This window comes from Garra rufa, chromosome 17 (genome assembly GCF_049309525.1).
Source record: "Garra rufa chromosome 17, GarRuf1.0, whole genome shotgun sequence".
Taxonomy (NCBI): domain Eukaryota; kingdom Metazoa; phylum Chordata; class Actinopteri; order Cypriniformes; family Cyprinidae; genus Garra; species Garra rufa.
Window position 1 is genome coordinate 28373766 of NC_133377.1, and position 15383 is coordinate 28389148.

Genomic DNA, 15383 nt, shown 5'->3' on the forward strand with positions numbered 1-15383 from the left:
TTGGGGTTGGTCAGGCATGTCCGCTCCTCCCCGCAGGAGGTGTGATGGAGCTGGGGATGGTAGATTGACCAGACTGATAGCGCAGCCTCCTGTTCATTGGGCTGGTCATTGAATTCTGCAGATTGTTGGTGTCGGTGGACATGATTGAGGGATATGTCTCTCACTCTTTCTCCCCCTCTTCCGTGCTCTCTCTTTCGCTCGAACACCTGGGGATTTACTGCTACCCACCTCCCTAATGGAGCGTACTTCCCTCGTCTTTCTTTGGGCCGCTTTCTATCACTCACTGTCTAATGCTCACTGGAAATACAAACGCGACACAGTGCTATTGAATACTTCATTCTGATTGGATAATTGTAGTCGATCATACAAAATGCATATTATTTTTTATTTAGTGCTGACCAGAATAAGATATTTCATGTAAAGGATGTTTAAATAAAGTCCACAAGAGAAAATAATAGTTGAATTTATAAAAATGACCCTATTCAAAAGTTTACATACACTTGATTCTTAATAATGTGTTGTTACCTGAATGATCCACAGCTGTTTTTTGTTTGTTTGTTTGTTTGTTTGTTTAGTGATAGTTGTTCATGAGTCTCTTGTTTGTCCTGAACAGTTAAACTGCCTGCTGTTCTTCAGAAAAATCCTTCAGGCCCCACAAATTTCTTTGTTTTTTTTTTTTTGTATTTTTGTGTATTTGAACCCTTTCCGACAATGACTGTATGATTTTGAGATGCATCTTTTCACACTGAGGACAACTGAGGGACTCATATGCAACTATTACGGAAGATTTGAACACTCTCTGATACTCCAGAAGGAAACCCTATGCATTAAGAACCGGGGGTGAAAACTTTTTGAATTTGAAGATCAGGGTAAATTTCCCATATTTTGTCTTATAGGATACTTATGTCTTATGTTTTTTAGCTTCTGAAGGGCAGTACTAAATGAAAAAATATGATATTTAGGCAAAATAAGAAAAATGTACACATCTTAATTCTGTTCAAAAGTTTTCACCCTCTGGCTCCTAATGCATTGTGTTTCCTTCTGAAGCACCAGTGAGCGTTTGAACCTTCTGTAATAGTTGCATTTGAGTCTCTCAGTTGTCCTCAGTGTGAAAAGATGGATCTCAAAATCCTACAATCATTGTTGGAAAGGGTTCAAATACACAAACATGCTGAAAAACCAAGGAATTTGTGGGACCTGAAGGATTTTTCTGAAGAACAGCAGGCAGTTTAACTGTTCAAGACAAACAAAGGACTCATATACAACTCTCACTAAAGACAAAACAAAAAAACAGCTGTGTATCATTCAGGTAACAACACAGTATTAAGAATCAAGCTTATATAAACACTTGAACAGGGTAATTTTTCTAAATTTAGCTATTGTTTTCTATATGTTAACATCTTTTACGTGAAAAATGTTATTCAGGTCAGTACTAATTAAAAAATAACATGCATTGTATGGTCCCTCTTATTTTGGTAAAATAATCTATTGTGTTTTCTCTCACTCTCCGGTTTTATCTATCTACAGTGACTTCGCTGACTGCATCTCTTACTTAACACTCACACTTTTATGAAAACGTGTTTTTTGTGCCCTGGACAACCCCGCCATGTCCTCTCTCCCCGCTGAAGTATTAAACAAACACACAATCCAATTTTTTCTTTTCCGTTTTTTTGCTGCAGGCAACACTATGATGATCGTGGTGGAGAGCATGGCCAACGGAGCCCTGGACTCTTTCCTGCGGGTAAGTGAATGTATTTTGTGTCTGTTTGTTCTGCTGACTGTAGTATTCTTAGTCATCAGATGCAAAATGCTGAGATGGTACAGTAAATAGTATATATAAAATATTTAAGTTACATTACAAAACCTGCAAGCATGATTTGTTGATAAAAAAAAAAAAACAATGGGAGGAAAGAGCCAAGTGAGGTGTTTCATCTCATCTCAGAGACAGATAGAGTGAAATTCTTGAAAGGAAGTGAAATGACTGTTATTTGTTCCACGTTTTCATAAATATTTGAGTGTTCATATTGTAAACTGTTGTTTTCTTCCCTTTTTCCTTTACATTTTTCTTTCTGTTTATTCCTTTTCATTTTCCTTCCTTTTCATTTAATTCTTCCTTTTGCCTTTTTTATTTTTATTTTTTATTACATTTTTTCTTTTTTCAATGTTCCTTTTTTCCGCTCTACATTACTGTACTTTCCCTTTCTCTTTGCTTTTTCTTCTTGGCCACCTTCGTGCCATTCCTTCCTTTCTGCCTTATTCTGTTCAGAAACACGAAGGTCAGCTGACCGTTATTCAGCTGGTGGATTTGCTGAGTGGAGTGGCGTCTGGGATGAAGTATCTGACAGAGATGGGTTTTATCCATCGCCGACTGGCCGCTCACAAAGTCCTGGTGAACAGCAGTCTGGTCTGCAAAGTGTCAGGCTTCAGACCTCTTCAGGACGACAAGATAGAGGCGGTCTATAGCACACTAGTGAGTATTTTACCATAATGCAACACTGCACTCTCAAACGCTTCTGAATGAGTTCGAGCAGCCAATGGTAGTCAGCACATTTCTCTGAAAGTCAAAGCACAGCTCTTATCTAGTTTATCAAACTTTCATGCGATTTTTTTTTTCTTGCAAGTACTCGGTTGAATGTGCGACGTACTTTAAGAACGCCTCAGTGCTTCATGCTTCTGTTATGATAAGGTGAATGCGGAAGTCAGGATACAGTACGGCACAATATGCCTGTCTTTCATCTACACAATACACTCATACTGGGATATCACTTTTTTTGTGTTTGCCAAGGATGTGTTCCTGAATCAACATTTAATCAACATTTTTTTCCTTTCCTTTCCTGTCCTTTCCTATGCAATGTCCTTCCCTTTCTTTTCCTTTCCTTTCTTTATTAAGTTGGCTTGAAAAAATTTATCCCACCTACAACCACCAAACTTGGGTCAGACCTTTAGACTGGTCTGACTTTTGTTGATATATCTTTATCTTTACTTATAGTTTTCATAAACCAGACTATCAAAACCACCAAAAATCCAATAGACAACTTCATTTAGGGGGTCAAAACATTTGTATAATAAGGCTTATGGCGTATTTAAGATGTATGTTGCTATAGCAAAGCTCGACAACTCCCTACTGGAAAACCAGCAAAACTAGCCTAAGCTGATTGGTTGCTTTGGCTGGTCTCTCAGGTTGGTTTTAAAGTGATTTTGGCCACTTTTTAGCTGGTCGGCTGGTCTTCCCTATTCGAAAAAAAAACAAAAAAAAAAACAGGTAAAATCACCTAAACTGGTTGGCTGGATTAAGCTGGTCATCCAGCATGGTTTTAGCTGGTCAGCAGGCTGGTTTTAGAGGGTTTTGACCACTTCTTTAGCTGGTCAGGCTGGGAGACCAGCTGGAACAACCAGCTAAAACCAGTTTGACCAGCCTAGCCAGGCTGGGTGACCAGCTAAAACCAGCTACTTCCAACTTAAACCAGCTAAGACCGGCCAATCATCTTAGACTGGTTTTACCGCTTTTTTTTTTTCAGCAGAGTTAGCTGGGAGACCTGCTAAAGGACCAACCAAGCTTAAACCAGCTATTTTCAGCTTAAACCAGCTTAGACCAGCCAACCAGCCTAGGCTAGTTTTAACAGGGTTTTTTTTCCTGAATCAACTGATTTTAGCTGATTTTAGATTATAGAAATATGCTAATCATGTTAGCAACATGCTAATCATGGTAACAACATGCCAATCATGCTAGCAACATGCTAGTAACTTGTCAATCATGTTAGAAACCTGTTAATAACATGCTGAAAACCTGTTATTCAAGTTAACTACATGCTGGTAACATGGTAATCATGCTAGGAACATGCTAGTAACCTGTCAATAGTGCTAACAACATTCTAGTAACACGCCAATCATGCCTGAATCATGCTAGTAACTTGTTAATCATGCTAGTAACTTACTAATCATGCTAGTAACATAATAGTGACTTGGTAATCATGCTAACATACTAGTAGCATGCTAGTAACTTCTTAATCATGCTAACAACATGCTAGTAACATGCCAATCATGCTAAAATCATGCTAGTAACTTCCTAATCATGTTAAACCCTGCTGAAAAAACAGCTAATACAAGCCTAGGCTGGTTTGCTGGTCTTAGCTGGTTTAAGCTGGAAGTAGCTGGTTTTAGCTGGTCTCCCAGCCTGACCATCTAAGACCAGCCTGACCAGGCTGGGAAAGTGGCCAAAACCCCTCTAAAACCAGCCTGCTGACCAGCTATGACTAGCTAAAACCAGCCAACCAGCCTAGGCTGGTTTTAGCTGTTTGTTTTTTTTTCAGCAGGGAACATGTTAGCATTAGGTTAAAACATGCTGACTGACAAAACCAGCATATGCTGGTTCGGTGTGTTTTGGTGCTGGGATGCTGGTTTTAGCTGGTTTATAAGGACCAGCATTAACCAGCAAAGGACCAGCATTAACCAGCTAAAACCAGCATCCCAGCACCAAAACATACCGAACCAGCATATGCTGTTTTTTTCAACAGGGAGTAACTTTATTATGTTAACAACATGTTAATATGTCATTTATGCTAATAACTGGTTAATCATGCTAGCAACAGGTTAGCAACTTGCTAATCATGCTAACAACATGCTGGTAACAGGCCAATCATGTTAGAATCATGTTAGTAATTTGTTAATCATGCTAGTAACATGCTAATTATGTTAAAATCATGCTATCAACATGAATTACATTAGATGTTAGCAACAGGTTAATCATGCTAGAATTGTTACCGACATGTTAGAAACATGCTAAAAGCATACTATCCATGTGCTAATCATTCTAGAAGCATGGTAACGAAACGTTAAAAACATGCTAATCACATTAAAATGTGCGTGCAAAATGCTAATCATGCTAGCAGCATGCTACGAAAATGATAAATCATGTTAACAACATTCTCTAAACGTTCAAACTTCAAGCTTTTATAGCTGCTTCAAACTTTCAGGTTAGGCTTTAGCCAACTTCTAAGTTTGTTTTCAAACCTTCCTCATTTAGTTCGTATGCTAAAAAAAATGCTGCCCACTATGAAAAGTCAGACTGATTTGTTGAATTTCTGCACCTTTAGGATGTTTGTTTCACGTTCTATTAGCAAAATCACTCTGACTATAGCTCGTTTATTTGGGCTGGTAATTGATAGGTTGTAGGTTCAAACTCTTCAAAGAGCAGTTTATGAAGCTTCGAGCAAGTCACTTAACCTCAGGTTGCTTCAGTGGATATTGTCTCTGTAATTAGTCAACTGTAAATCGTATTAAACCTTTTTCTCAATGACCACTTACTAATTAGTAGCAGTAACAATAAAGACTGAGTGCATTTGTGTCAATTTGTCAGACATAAAAGGGTCTGTTTTTTTTTTTTCTTTCAGCACGGAGGGAAGAGTTTGGTGTTGTGGACGGCCCCAGAGGCCATTCAGTACCATCGCTACAGCTCAGCTTCTGATGTATGGAGCTTCGGTATCGTTATGTGGGAAGTCATGTCCTTCGGGGAGAGACCGTACTGGGACATGGGCAACCAAGACGTACGTCTGTGCTTTTATATTTCTTCTAATGTATCATCACCTGTGCAGTTCTACGTCGCTTTTCTTCTGGTTATTCCTTTTCTCTCTTTATCTCTTGCTCTCTCTTTTGGGCGGCTGCTTTTCCTCCTCCTTTAGATCTCCCTAAAAATCCTTTTACGTTTGTTTGTGATTTCATATTCTTTTTCTCCCCCACCCTCTCTTTCTTTTTCCTGCCTCTCTCTCTCTCTGTTGGTAGAATGGGATTTTCCTGTGTGAAGTGAGGACTTATTTGTATAAAAATTTATAAGTAGCTAAAGCGAGGGGCCTTTAAAGACCCCAGATAAAGAGTGTGCCGTATGTGTGTGTGCACTTTGACTTCAAGTCCACTTCAGCTCCGTGACCAATCAGACTCAGAAGTCACGCGGCGTATGGCCTCCTTTTCACGCCTGCAGCAAAGATCCTCATAGTCTCTGAAATAAACCCCCAGCTGAAGGACATCACACTTTTTGGACCCCAGTAATAATGTAGTCTCTGAAATTGTAAAGAAACAACATCATAAAAATTAAATATATCATTTTGTATTTTATTTTGATGTTTTTATGTGATAAGATATGACTGGAAGGCCAGAGCTGTTTTCCTTCTGGGTACATGAGACAAAACACATTTAGAGCTATGAAGTTCTGAATTTAAGAGCCTCACGATGTAAAGCTTTTAAACAAAATAGGCTGTCTTTCATTCTTTCAGTACAGATAGTGAACTGCTCAACCCTTTCTCCATGTTTATGGCTAAATTAATGCATTCAAAGAACCTTTCATGTTATTCATTTGGTTTAAATAATGTTTATGTTCTCATAAGTGGCTTAAGTAGTACGTTTGTGAAATTAAATGTTTTTTTGAATTTTGAATGGTCTTTTTATCTAATAAAAAAAGAGACAATGACACATTTTGAAATACCTACTGAAATAAAATCATTTAGTTTACTAATTTGTATCAGAAATGTTATAAGTGGAGATTGCTTTGAAAGTACATGGTAAACTTAAAAAAATGTATAAAAAACTGCAGCGGTGAAATGTATATACAATGGGGACCAAAAGTCTGAGTTCACACTGAAAATATTTTAAAACTGGAAATATACAGAAACCATTAGACTATATTGAATTTGTACATTAATAATAAATGGTGAATGGAATAAATGCATATACAACAAACTACACTAACAGTCAAAAGTTTTTTAGTTTTAAAGTTTAAGGAAGTCTCTTCCGCTCACTAAGTCTGCATTTATTTGATTTAAAGTACAGCAAAAACAGTAACATTTTGAAATATTTTTACCATTTAAAATGATTTTTTTATATATATTTTAAAAATGTAGTCACATGATCCCTCAGAAATCATACTAATATTCTGATTTGCTGCTCAAAAAACATTTATTATTATGATGTTGAAAACCGCTGAATAGAATTTTTTCAGGTTTCTTTAATGAATAGAAAGTTCAGAAGAACAGCATTTATCTGAAATAGAAATCTTTTGTAACATCATAAATTATAAATAAAGATTATCGTCACTTCAATTTAAAGCATCCTTAATAAATAAAAGTATTCATTTCTATATTTTGTTTAGTGATTGCTTCTCTAAAAAATGTTAAATGGTATTTAAATCAAGAAATAATAAATATATAAACAGAAACCTTTAAAAACCTGCACTATTCATGTCAGTAATAAATATATTCCATTTGTCCAAATACTAAATATTTAAAGGGATATTTCATACCAAAAATGAAAATTCTGTGATAAATTACTCAATATTGTGTCAGCCCAAACCCATAAGACCTTCGTTCATCTTCAAGATCAACATATTTTTGATGAACTCTGAGAGCTTTCTTACCCTGCATAGACACCAACACAACTACCAAAGAAATTGTTGAATAAAGTTACCATTTGTGTTTTCTTTGCGCACAAAAGTATTCTTGTAGTGTCATAAATTGCGGTTGAACCACTGCACTGCATGTCACATGGACTATTTTAACATAAGAACAACTGTTCTTACTACCTTTCTGAGTCTTGATTGTGTGAGTTGCATTGCTGTCTATGCAGGGTCAGATTTCATTCAAAAAATCTTAATTGTGTTCTGAAGCTGAACGGTTTCACAGGTTTGGAACAACATGAGGGTGTGTAATTAATGACAGAATTTTCATTTTTGGGTGAACTATCCCTTTAATAATTCAGTTTTTTGTGTTTAAATTTGTGCATATTTACCTCACAGGTAATAAAAGCTATAGAGGATGGGTTCCGGTTACCTGCTCCCGTGAACTGCCCCCCATCTCTGCACCAGCTCATGCTGGATTGCTGGCAGAAGGAGAGGACGGAAAGACCCACCTTCACCCAAATCCACAGCGCTCTCAGCAAGACCATGAGGAGCCCGGACAACATCGGGTCCTCCACCCTGGGACGCAGGTACTGAAAAGCTTTCCATCTGCATACAAATCATTCCTTTTCCACTTTCCTGTAAGTGTTGATGATTTTGACTTTTCTGTGTTTGTCTAGGACCCTGGGCTCATCTGTATCACTAGCAGAACGAACGCTTCCCTCCTTCCCTTCATTTAGTTCAGTTGGAGAGTGGTTAGAGGCTGTAGACATGGGACGCTACAAAGACAACTTTACCGCTGCTGGATACTGTTACCTGGAGTCAGTGGCTCGCATGACCGTTCAGTAAGTGACGTTGAAATTAAAGGGTTAGTTTACCCAAAAATGAAAATTCCTTCATTACAGTTGAGGTCAAAAGTTTAGAATCTGCAAAATGTTAATTATTTTACCAAAATAAGACGGATCATACAAAATGCATGGTGTTGTTTATTTAGCACTGACCTGAATAAGATATTTCACATAAAAGATGTTTATAGGCCACAGGAGAAAATAATTGTTGAATTTATAAAAATGACCCAGTTCAAAAGTTTACATCCCCTTGATTCTTAATGCTGTGTTCTTACCTGAATGATCCACAGCTGTTTTTTGTTGTTGTTGTTGTTGTTGTTGTTGTTGTTGTTTAGTGATAGTTTCTGTTCCTCAGAAAAATCCTTCATGTCATCTTTTCGCACTGAAGACAACTGAGGGACTCATATGCAACTATTACAGAAGGTTCAAACACTTACTAATGCTCCAGAAGGAAAAAACATGCTTTAAGAACCGGGGGTGAAAACTTTTGGACAGAGTGGAGATGTGTATTTTGCCTAAATATATATTTTTTTTATTACTGCCCTTTAGAGGCTAAAAAGATAGTTACATGTTTCCTAGAAGACAAAATAAGTAAAATTTACCCTGATCTTGGTTTTTCCTTCTGGAGCATCAGTGAGCATTTTGGACCTTTTGTAAAATCATACAGTCATTGTTGGAAAGGGTTCACATACACAAAAATGCTGGAAAACCAAATAATTTGTGAGACCCAAAGGATTTTTCTGAAGAACAGCAGGCAGTTTAACTGTTCAGGACAAACAAGGGACTTTCACTATATATAAAAAAAAACACATTTAAGTAAGAACACAGTATTAAGAATCAGGGGGGGGGGGGGGGTGTAAACTTTTGAATGTTGAGTAATTTTTATAAATTCAACTTTTTTTTCTTGTGGACTATATGTAAACATAGTTTATGTGAAATATCTTATTCAGGTCACTACTAAATAAACAATAACATGCATTTTGTATGATCCCCATATTTTGGTAAAATAATTAACATTTTGAAGATTCGGAAAGGGGGATGTAACCTTTTGACCTCAACTGTATTACTCACCCTCATGTCATTCCAAACCAGTAGGACCTTTGTTCATCTTCTCAAGCTCTCAGATTTTAAAAAAAAAACATCTTAATTTGTTTTTCAAAGATGAAGGTCTTAGTTTGGAACAACATGATGGTAAGTAATTAATGACAGAATTTTCATTTTGGGGTGAACTAAGTCTTTAAGTCCTAAATAATGCGTTTCTCTTATTTGGTTTGTATGTGACACGCTCTCTTGTTTTGGCAGGGATGTGTTGAGTCTCGGTATCACCTCTCTAGAGCACCAGAAACAGATCCTGTCTGCCATACAGACTCTCAGAGCGCAGGTTATCCAGATGCACGGCCGCGGAGTGCAAGTCTGACAGAGCCGCAGCAGCGCGCTGGCTTACCGAGGAAAGACATATGGACGTCTGTTCTCATAATCACCCTGCAGGCCATTCAGTGGTCAGGAGGTGATAACCAAGTCACTGCAAATGGCAGTTTTCTTCCTAATCTTCCCTTTTTCGTTTCTTTATCCTCTCTTTGGGTGAACACCGGTTCTTTTCTTCCACAAGCAAGTTCTTGTTTTCTGAGGGGGACAATGTCACAAGCAAGATAATTCCTCTAGAATAACCTGCGTGCTTTTCTTCCGCTGTTCATCAATGACACAAGCTCTGTCCCTTTTAGTAGGACTTAAAGGTGGTCGAGACCCTCCGTCACTGTCCCAGAGAAGGCAGTCTGACTCTGATCTCAGAGAAATCAAAAGGGCGACATGTATTCCCGTTTTCTTTGTCCAAGCAAAAGAACTCATGCTTTGTAGCCACTGATCCTCGTATAAAGTGGACTGAACCAAGAGCATGTCCGTTTGCTCCTCAGACTAGGAGAACATCTCGCCGCATCTTCAGGAAGATGAGTTACTAATGTAAGGAATCTTAAATAATATGTAAATCCCTTTCTCTGTGTGTATTTCTCTTGATTTTGTTACTGTTCACTTTTTTCTGTTTGCTTTCTTTCTCCACACTTTAAACTCATTTTTAAACCGAATTTCCGAGTTTAAATTAGTATTGTTGGACATCTGTACTCGTAACGTTTTCTCGTTCTGTCTACTATAGGGACAATGTTTGCACTGCAGCGTCCATGACTTACTGAAACTTGTACCATATTTATTAGATGATTTATTTATTCGTTTACAGACGCTTACTGGAGTTTGAATGCTTGAGAATAGAAAAAAAAAGCACTGAATCTGAGCATTCAGCTGCCGTTTCATCAAAAAGCTCTTCGATTTTGTTTGTGTAATTTAATTTTTTCCTGCACTTTGAAAGTGAGTGGATGTGACGAGGATATATACATGCATACACATTCACACACTTACAGATTTCATTATACGCCATGACGGCAGGTGTCTGATACTATCAGACATGTTTGGTACTTGATGTTGGCGTTTCATACAACGGAAGTGTTTGTTCTAAACGAGAATGTTCTGAATGTTCTAGTGTTATTGAATTTAGACTATTGAGTGAGTGTGTGAACCAGACTTGGTTGGACTTGGATGTGTTTAAGCAGTATTGAGCGAAACTCTAATTTAGAACATTTACAGTTTGGTCAGAAACAGATCAGTGCAAATCACATTAACAAAGATCGTAACACACAGGTTGGATTTGGATTATATTTTGTTGTTGCTTTTTAGGACATAAACAATTAAAGCATTTTGGAATTTAACAATAAGAGCGTCATTTTCACTCTCTGTTTTACAGTCACACACCTAAAGAGATGCACATTTGTCATTTATCATATTTGAATGTGGTGTTACTCGAATTAATAATCACTTCAAAATCGAAAGGACAAAGACATGCTGTACTGTAATGTTTAGCAGCCCTTTACCGAAAGACTCGATTCCCCCTTTGCATTAGGTGTATCATTCTGATCTCTGTTTGATACTGTAAATATGTATTTGAAAATGCAATCTATTTTTATAATTTGTTTGAATAATAATGTGTTGAATGAGATCCTCACACTGTGTTGAAATGACTTATAGTTTGAATTAGGGGAGTCTCGAAGAAAAGTTGTTTGAAATCAAGTCCTTTTTTGTTTTATTTTTCTCTTTTCGGTTGGAATTTTTCATGATTTTTACCTGTTAGAAAATCAGATGGCTGTTGCAATATTGAAACATGTTATTAAAAAAATACAATACAGGTACCCTAGACTTTATTGTGTTTGCTCACGGTCTCCTGGCTTCCAGCGTACCTGCCTGAATTCATACACACATGGAGTCTATTTTAATCATGTGTAATCAATGTCTAGGCATGGCAATCAAGCATTTCCTGTCAGCTTTCAACCCCCGGAAAAACAGCGGGAAGCAAAAAAGGTGTTCGTTCTTCTGTATTTTTTATCAAAAGCTTTCTTTTTAATAAATGATTCTCTTTCCAGCTAGATAATTTTTGTATGAGAGCAACATGATGAAATTACACCAGAATATTTATTAAAATGTCATGCTGTTATGTCTTTCGCACTGTTTTTATGTATCTAATCCTGATTCTTTTGTTAAATATTAAGTCGTCATTCATTCCAAAAGATTTAAAGGATCCTTTATTGGATCCAAGTGCGCATATCAGTAATAATTCGAAGGGTTTCAATTCTCTCCTTAGTACTAAGAATCGCTTGGAGATAATAATGGTGGAGAACTGAAAGTGTGAAGAGGAAGCAATGCATTGTGCGGAAGAAAATACGCCAGCTAATACTTCAACTCCCAGCAGTGAGAAAGCAAGGCACAAGTGTGTGCGCGTGTGTGTGTGTGTGTGTGTGTGTGTGTGTGTGTGTGTGTGTGTGTGTGTGTGTGTGTGTGTGTGTGTGTGTGTAAGAGAGTGTTTACATGTTTTTGTGTTCAGATTAAAACACTCTTCAGTAAGAAGCAAGAAGGGTCCACATCTAAGCCGGTGTGAAGGGGAAAGTTTCCAAATACAAAAGTTTGATCCAAGCAGTTAGAGTGCCAGGCCTCAAATCGGATTTGGGAAATTAATCCGGATCGGGAGCAAGTGTGAACAAACAAAGTGGAGTGGGGCTTGATCTAGCCTCTCTCTGGGAGTATGTCGTCTCTCGAGGTCCAAAACACCGCTCTATGAACAGAGTTCAGCTCATTCACTGAGGATAGAGACGTCAAAGCTGTGTGAGTGTATTTAAGTGACAAACAGCCAGTTCTGTTCTAAGGAGGGCCACATGAAAGGAGCAGATGAACAGTGTGTTCTGGAATTCCTGCTGGGCTTTTAGTGGCTTTAAAGTGAACCGTGATTAAATGCTCTAGGAGGCTAAAACGCTAAAAACCAATCATTATTATACATTAGTCTTGACTGACGTGCTTGATTGAAATAAACAGACATGTTCTTTTGTGTATTAATATAGCCCATACACATACTAATTATATGTACTATGTATATATTTTTAGTGGCTTTCTCAGTATTTTCAATGAGTCTTTAAATCGATTCTGTCATTAGTAGATCCTTCAAAACACTGATTCAAGAACAATTATCCTATAGAATACTAGCCTACCATTCAACTTTGTGTAAAAAAGTGTGCTCCTCAGGAGCATCGCTAGACCCTTATTCATGATAAATCCCTATTATGTCGATAAGGATTTATTTATTTATTTATTTTAATCAGCTGCTTAGAAACATAACTATTGATGCCAGAATGGCAAATGAATCGCTCTTTTGATCTAATCGGTCAAGTGGGTTTGAAAAAGGTCTGAAATATGACCGTTCACTCAACCACTTGCAGCGGTTTTACACAACAAAATATGGTATATTTTATCCACTTTATTTGTATCCATTTGTACATTTCTGGTCTCATTCGTACAAAGCTTGTTTTGCTGCTTGATATTGCAAATTGGTGTGTCTTACCATATTATTTTACTGTATTATCTTATTTATGAACACACTGGTTTGTAGTGCAAATGGTTTTACCGTTTACTGAACGTTGTTATTCTTCTCATTATTTTTCCTATAGAGGGTTTGCACTTATGTCACAGTTTGGTCGGTTACCCGGATGTGCGGCCATATTGAAGATACTCGGATTCAAACAAAAGCGTGGATTGCATTGTTAATGTACTACTGAATACGTTGTTCTGCTAATTTATGCTGTCTAAACCATATAGAGAAGGACTTAGTTCGCAGGAAAGGGTGCAATATTTTGACAAACTAAAGTTAATAAATTGTAAATATACCTACAAGCAGGATTAATTAAGATATTCGCCTACAATTTCACCTACCTGACCGGAAATGATAAGAACAAACTCGAATGTTGTCAAGATTCTTTCCCTGGAAATCCTGGTTCAGTTTGGCCAACAACAAATGCCTTTTGTTCCTCAGACAGTTTTTGCACTCTTTTCTTTGATTTGTAATCTCTTTTGGCAGTCTATTATATTTTTTATTCGGGTCTGACTAATTAGCACAGCCCAAATCATAAGAATAATGAGCATTTTCAGCAGCAATAATTAGCAAAATATCCAAGTTTCGTTCGGTTCAGTGGCATTGTTCATGTCCGCCGATATGACCGATTGATGACTAGTCGTGAAACACTATTAGGGCAGTTCACTCACTAAAAGGATTTTTTGCAGTTTCTTACACCGAAATGTGGGATATTTTATAAGACAGAAAACGAAAAGAGCGATGGGTGAAGTGGATATTTACCTACAATTCACTGTGGGGAGAAAAAACTTGCAAGTGTCGTCTATACACAGTAGTTTGTCAACGACGGTAACGTTCATGGTGAGGTGAAGCATGAACGATGACTCCATACTGCAGGTAAAAATAGTTCATATCCAAAGCAGTTTAGTTTATATCTTTCTTGTTTTAAACTAATTGTAAGGATTTTTTATAACAGTTTTACCTCATTCGTCCATTGGGTAAGGTACCTCGCAATATTTGTATTCTAAAATATGTTTTTCAATATTAATACTTGTTTACTGAACTGTTGTATAAGAAGCAAACCACTCAGAATGTTGTTATGTACAGTCGTATAGAAACGAGCAGCTTACTCAACTTCAAAGTGTTCAGGCGGATCTCGACTCTTCAGGTTTGAATAGGCGTTCGCCTGAGACTCTAGTTTGAATCATCACGTCTGGGGTCTACAGTTCAAGTTCTCCGCTCCGTTAAGAGCCCGTCATGCTTCATTTGATTAATATGCAGGTTTTGGCCAAGCCCAGATTAAACTTTATGTGACCACAGTTGAACACAAGTAGCTCTCGTTTTGATGTTCGATTTCTTTTCATGTCTCCTCTTTTCAGTTCTCCAACTACCCTTAAATGTAGGTCGCGCTTTACACTACACTACAGTATCCAGTGTAGTCACAAAAGCACTGCGCACTAGTAGGCTATGAATAGCACGCGCTTAGTATGTAATTATGTTATGGAACAGTCTATAATTACACACGGTTATCGCTATTGTAATTATGTTCATGTGAAATGTGGACAAGTGTAACGTGTTTTCTGCATTGTATTTTCTCTCCTGTACTTTTCAATGCTTTCCACTATAAACAGCGGATCCAGAGAGGGCAAATCTGATCTCAGCGTTGCTCTCTTCATCATCTGCTTCAACTGTCTGTGATAGTATCAGCAGTAATTACAAAGGTCAGAACTAACTTCACATTACTGAGCTATTTATGCAATTACATTTAATCGATCCATCTCGAGGTCATTTTTAGTCAGAATAAAGCAAAATAAAGTAATTTCCTATCAAGTTCAAACTGGTTTAACCACAGGTTAAAAGTGTACAAATACTGTCTTTGATATTGAGTTAAACCATAGTAACATCTATTTTAACCTTGTTTTTTTTTTAAATACAGTAACCATAATTTAACCGTAGCATATCATATCATATATGCATATATCAAATCATAGTATCAACATATTAAACCATGGTTTACTACAGTAACCATATAGTTTAGCTGTGATATTTGTAGTCTAGCTACTGCAAGTTTAACCTAGGTTTTACTACAGTAAGTATAGTTTTAATTATGGTCTTTGCATTTAAACCATACAATAAAGGACAGTCATAATCATAACTGGTTATAAAAATGGTTGGTCTGGTATGTGAAACGTGGTATCTGCCACAAACTAGTTACTACAGT

General features: G+C 37.1%; 1 protein-coding gene across 2 annotated transcripts in view; it reads left to right on the plus strand.

The window, feature by feature from the left end:
* The window catches only part of LOC141290032 (ephrin type-A receptor 7), a 200858-nt gene extending 189154 nt beyond the window's left edge, over nt 1-11704 (plus strand). For both annotated transcript variants that reach the window (XM_073822228.1, XM_073822229.1), the window contains 6 exons: nt 1680-1741; nt 2267-2470; nt 5391-5543; nt 7781-7971; nt 8062-8226; nt 9532-11704. In XM_073822228.1, the coding sequence (XP_073678329.1) occupies nt 1680-1741; nt 2267-2470; nt 5391-5543; nt 7781-7971; nt 8062-8226; nt 9532-9646 (890 nt within the window). In that variant the 3' untranslated portion in view covers nt 9647-11704. The remainder of the gene's footprint in view (nt 1-1679; nt 1742-2266; nt 2471-5390; nt 5544-7780; nt 7972-8061; nt 8227-9531) is intronic.
* The last annotated feature ends 3679 nt before the right edge of the window (nt 11705-15383 follow it).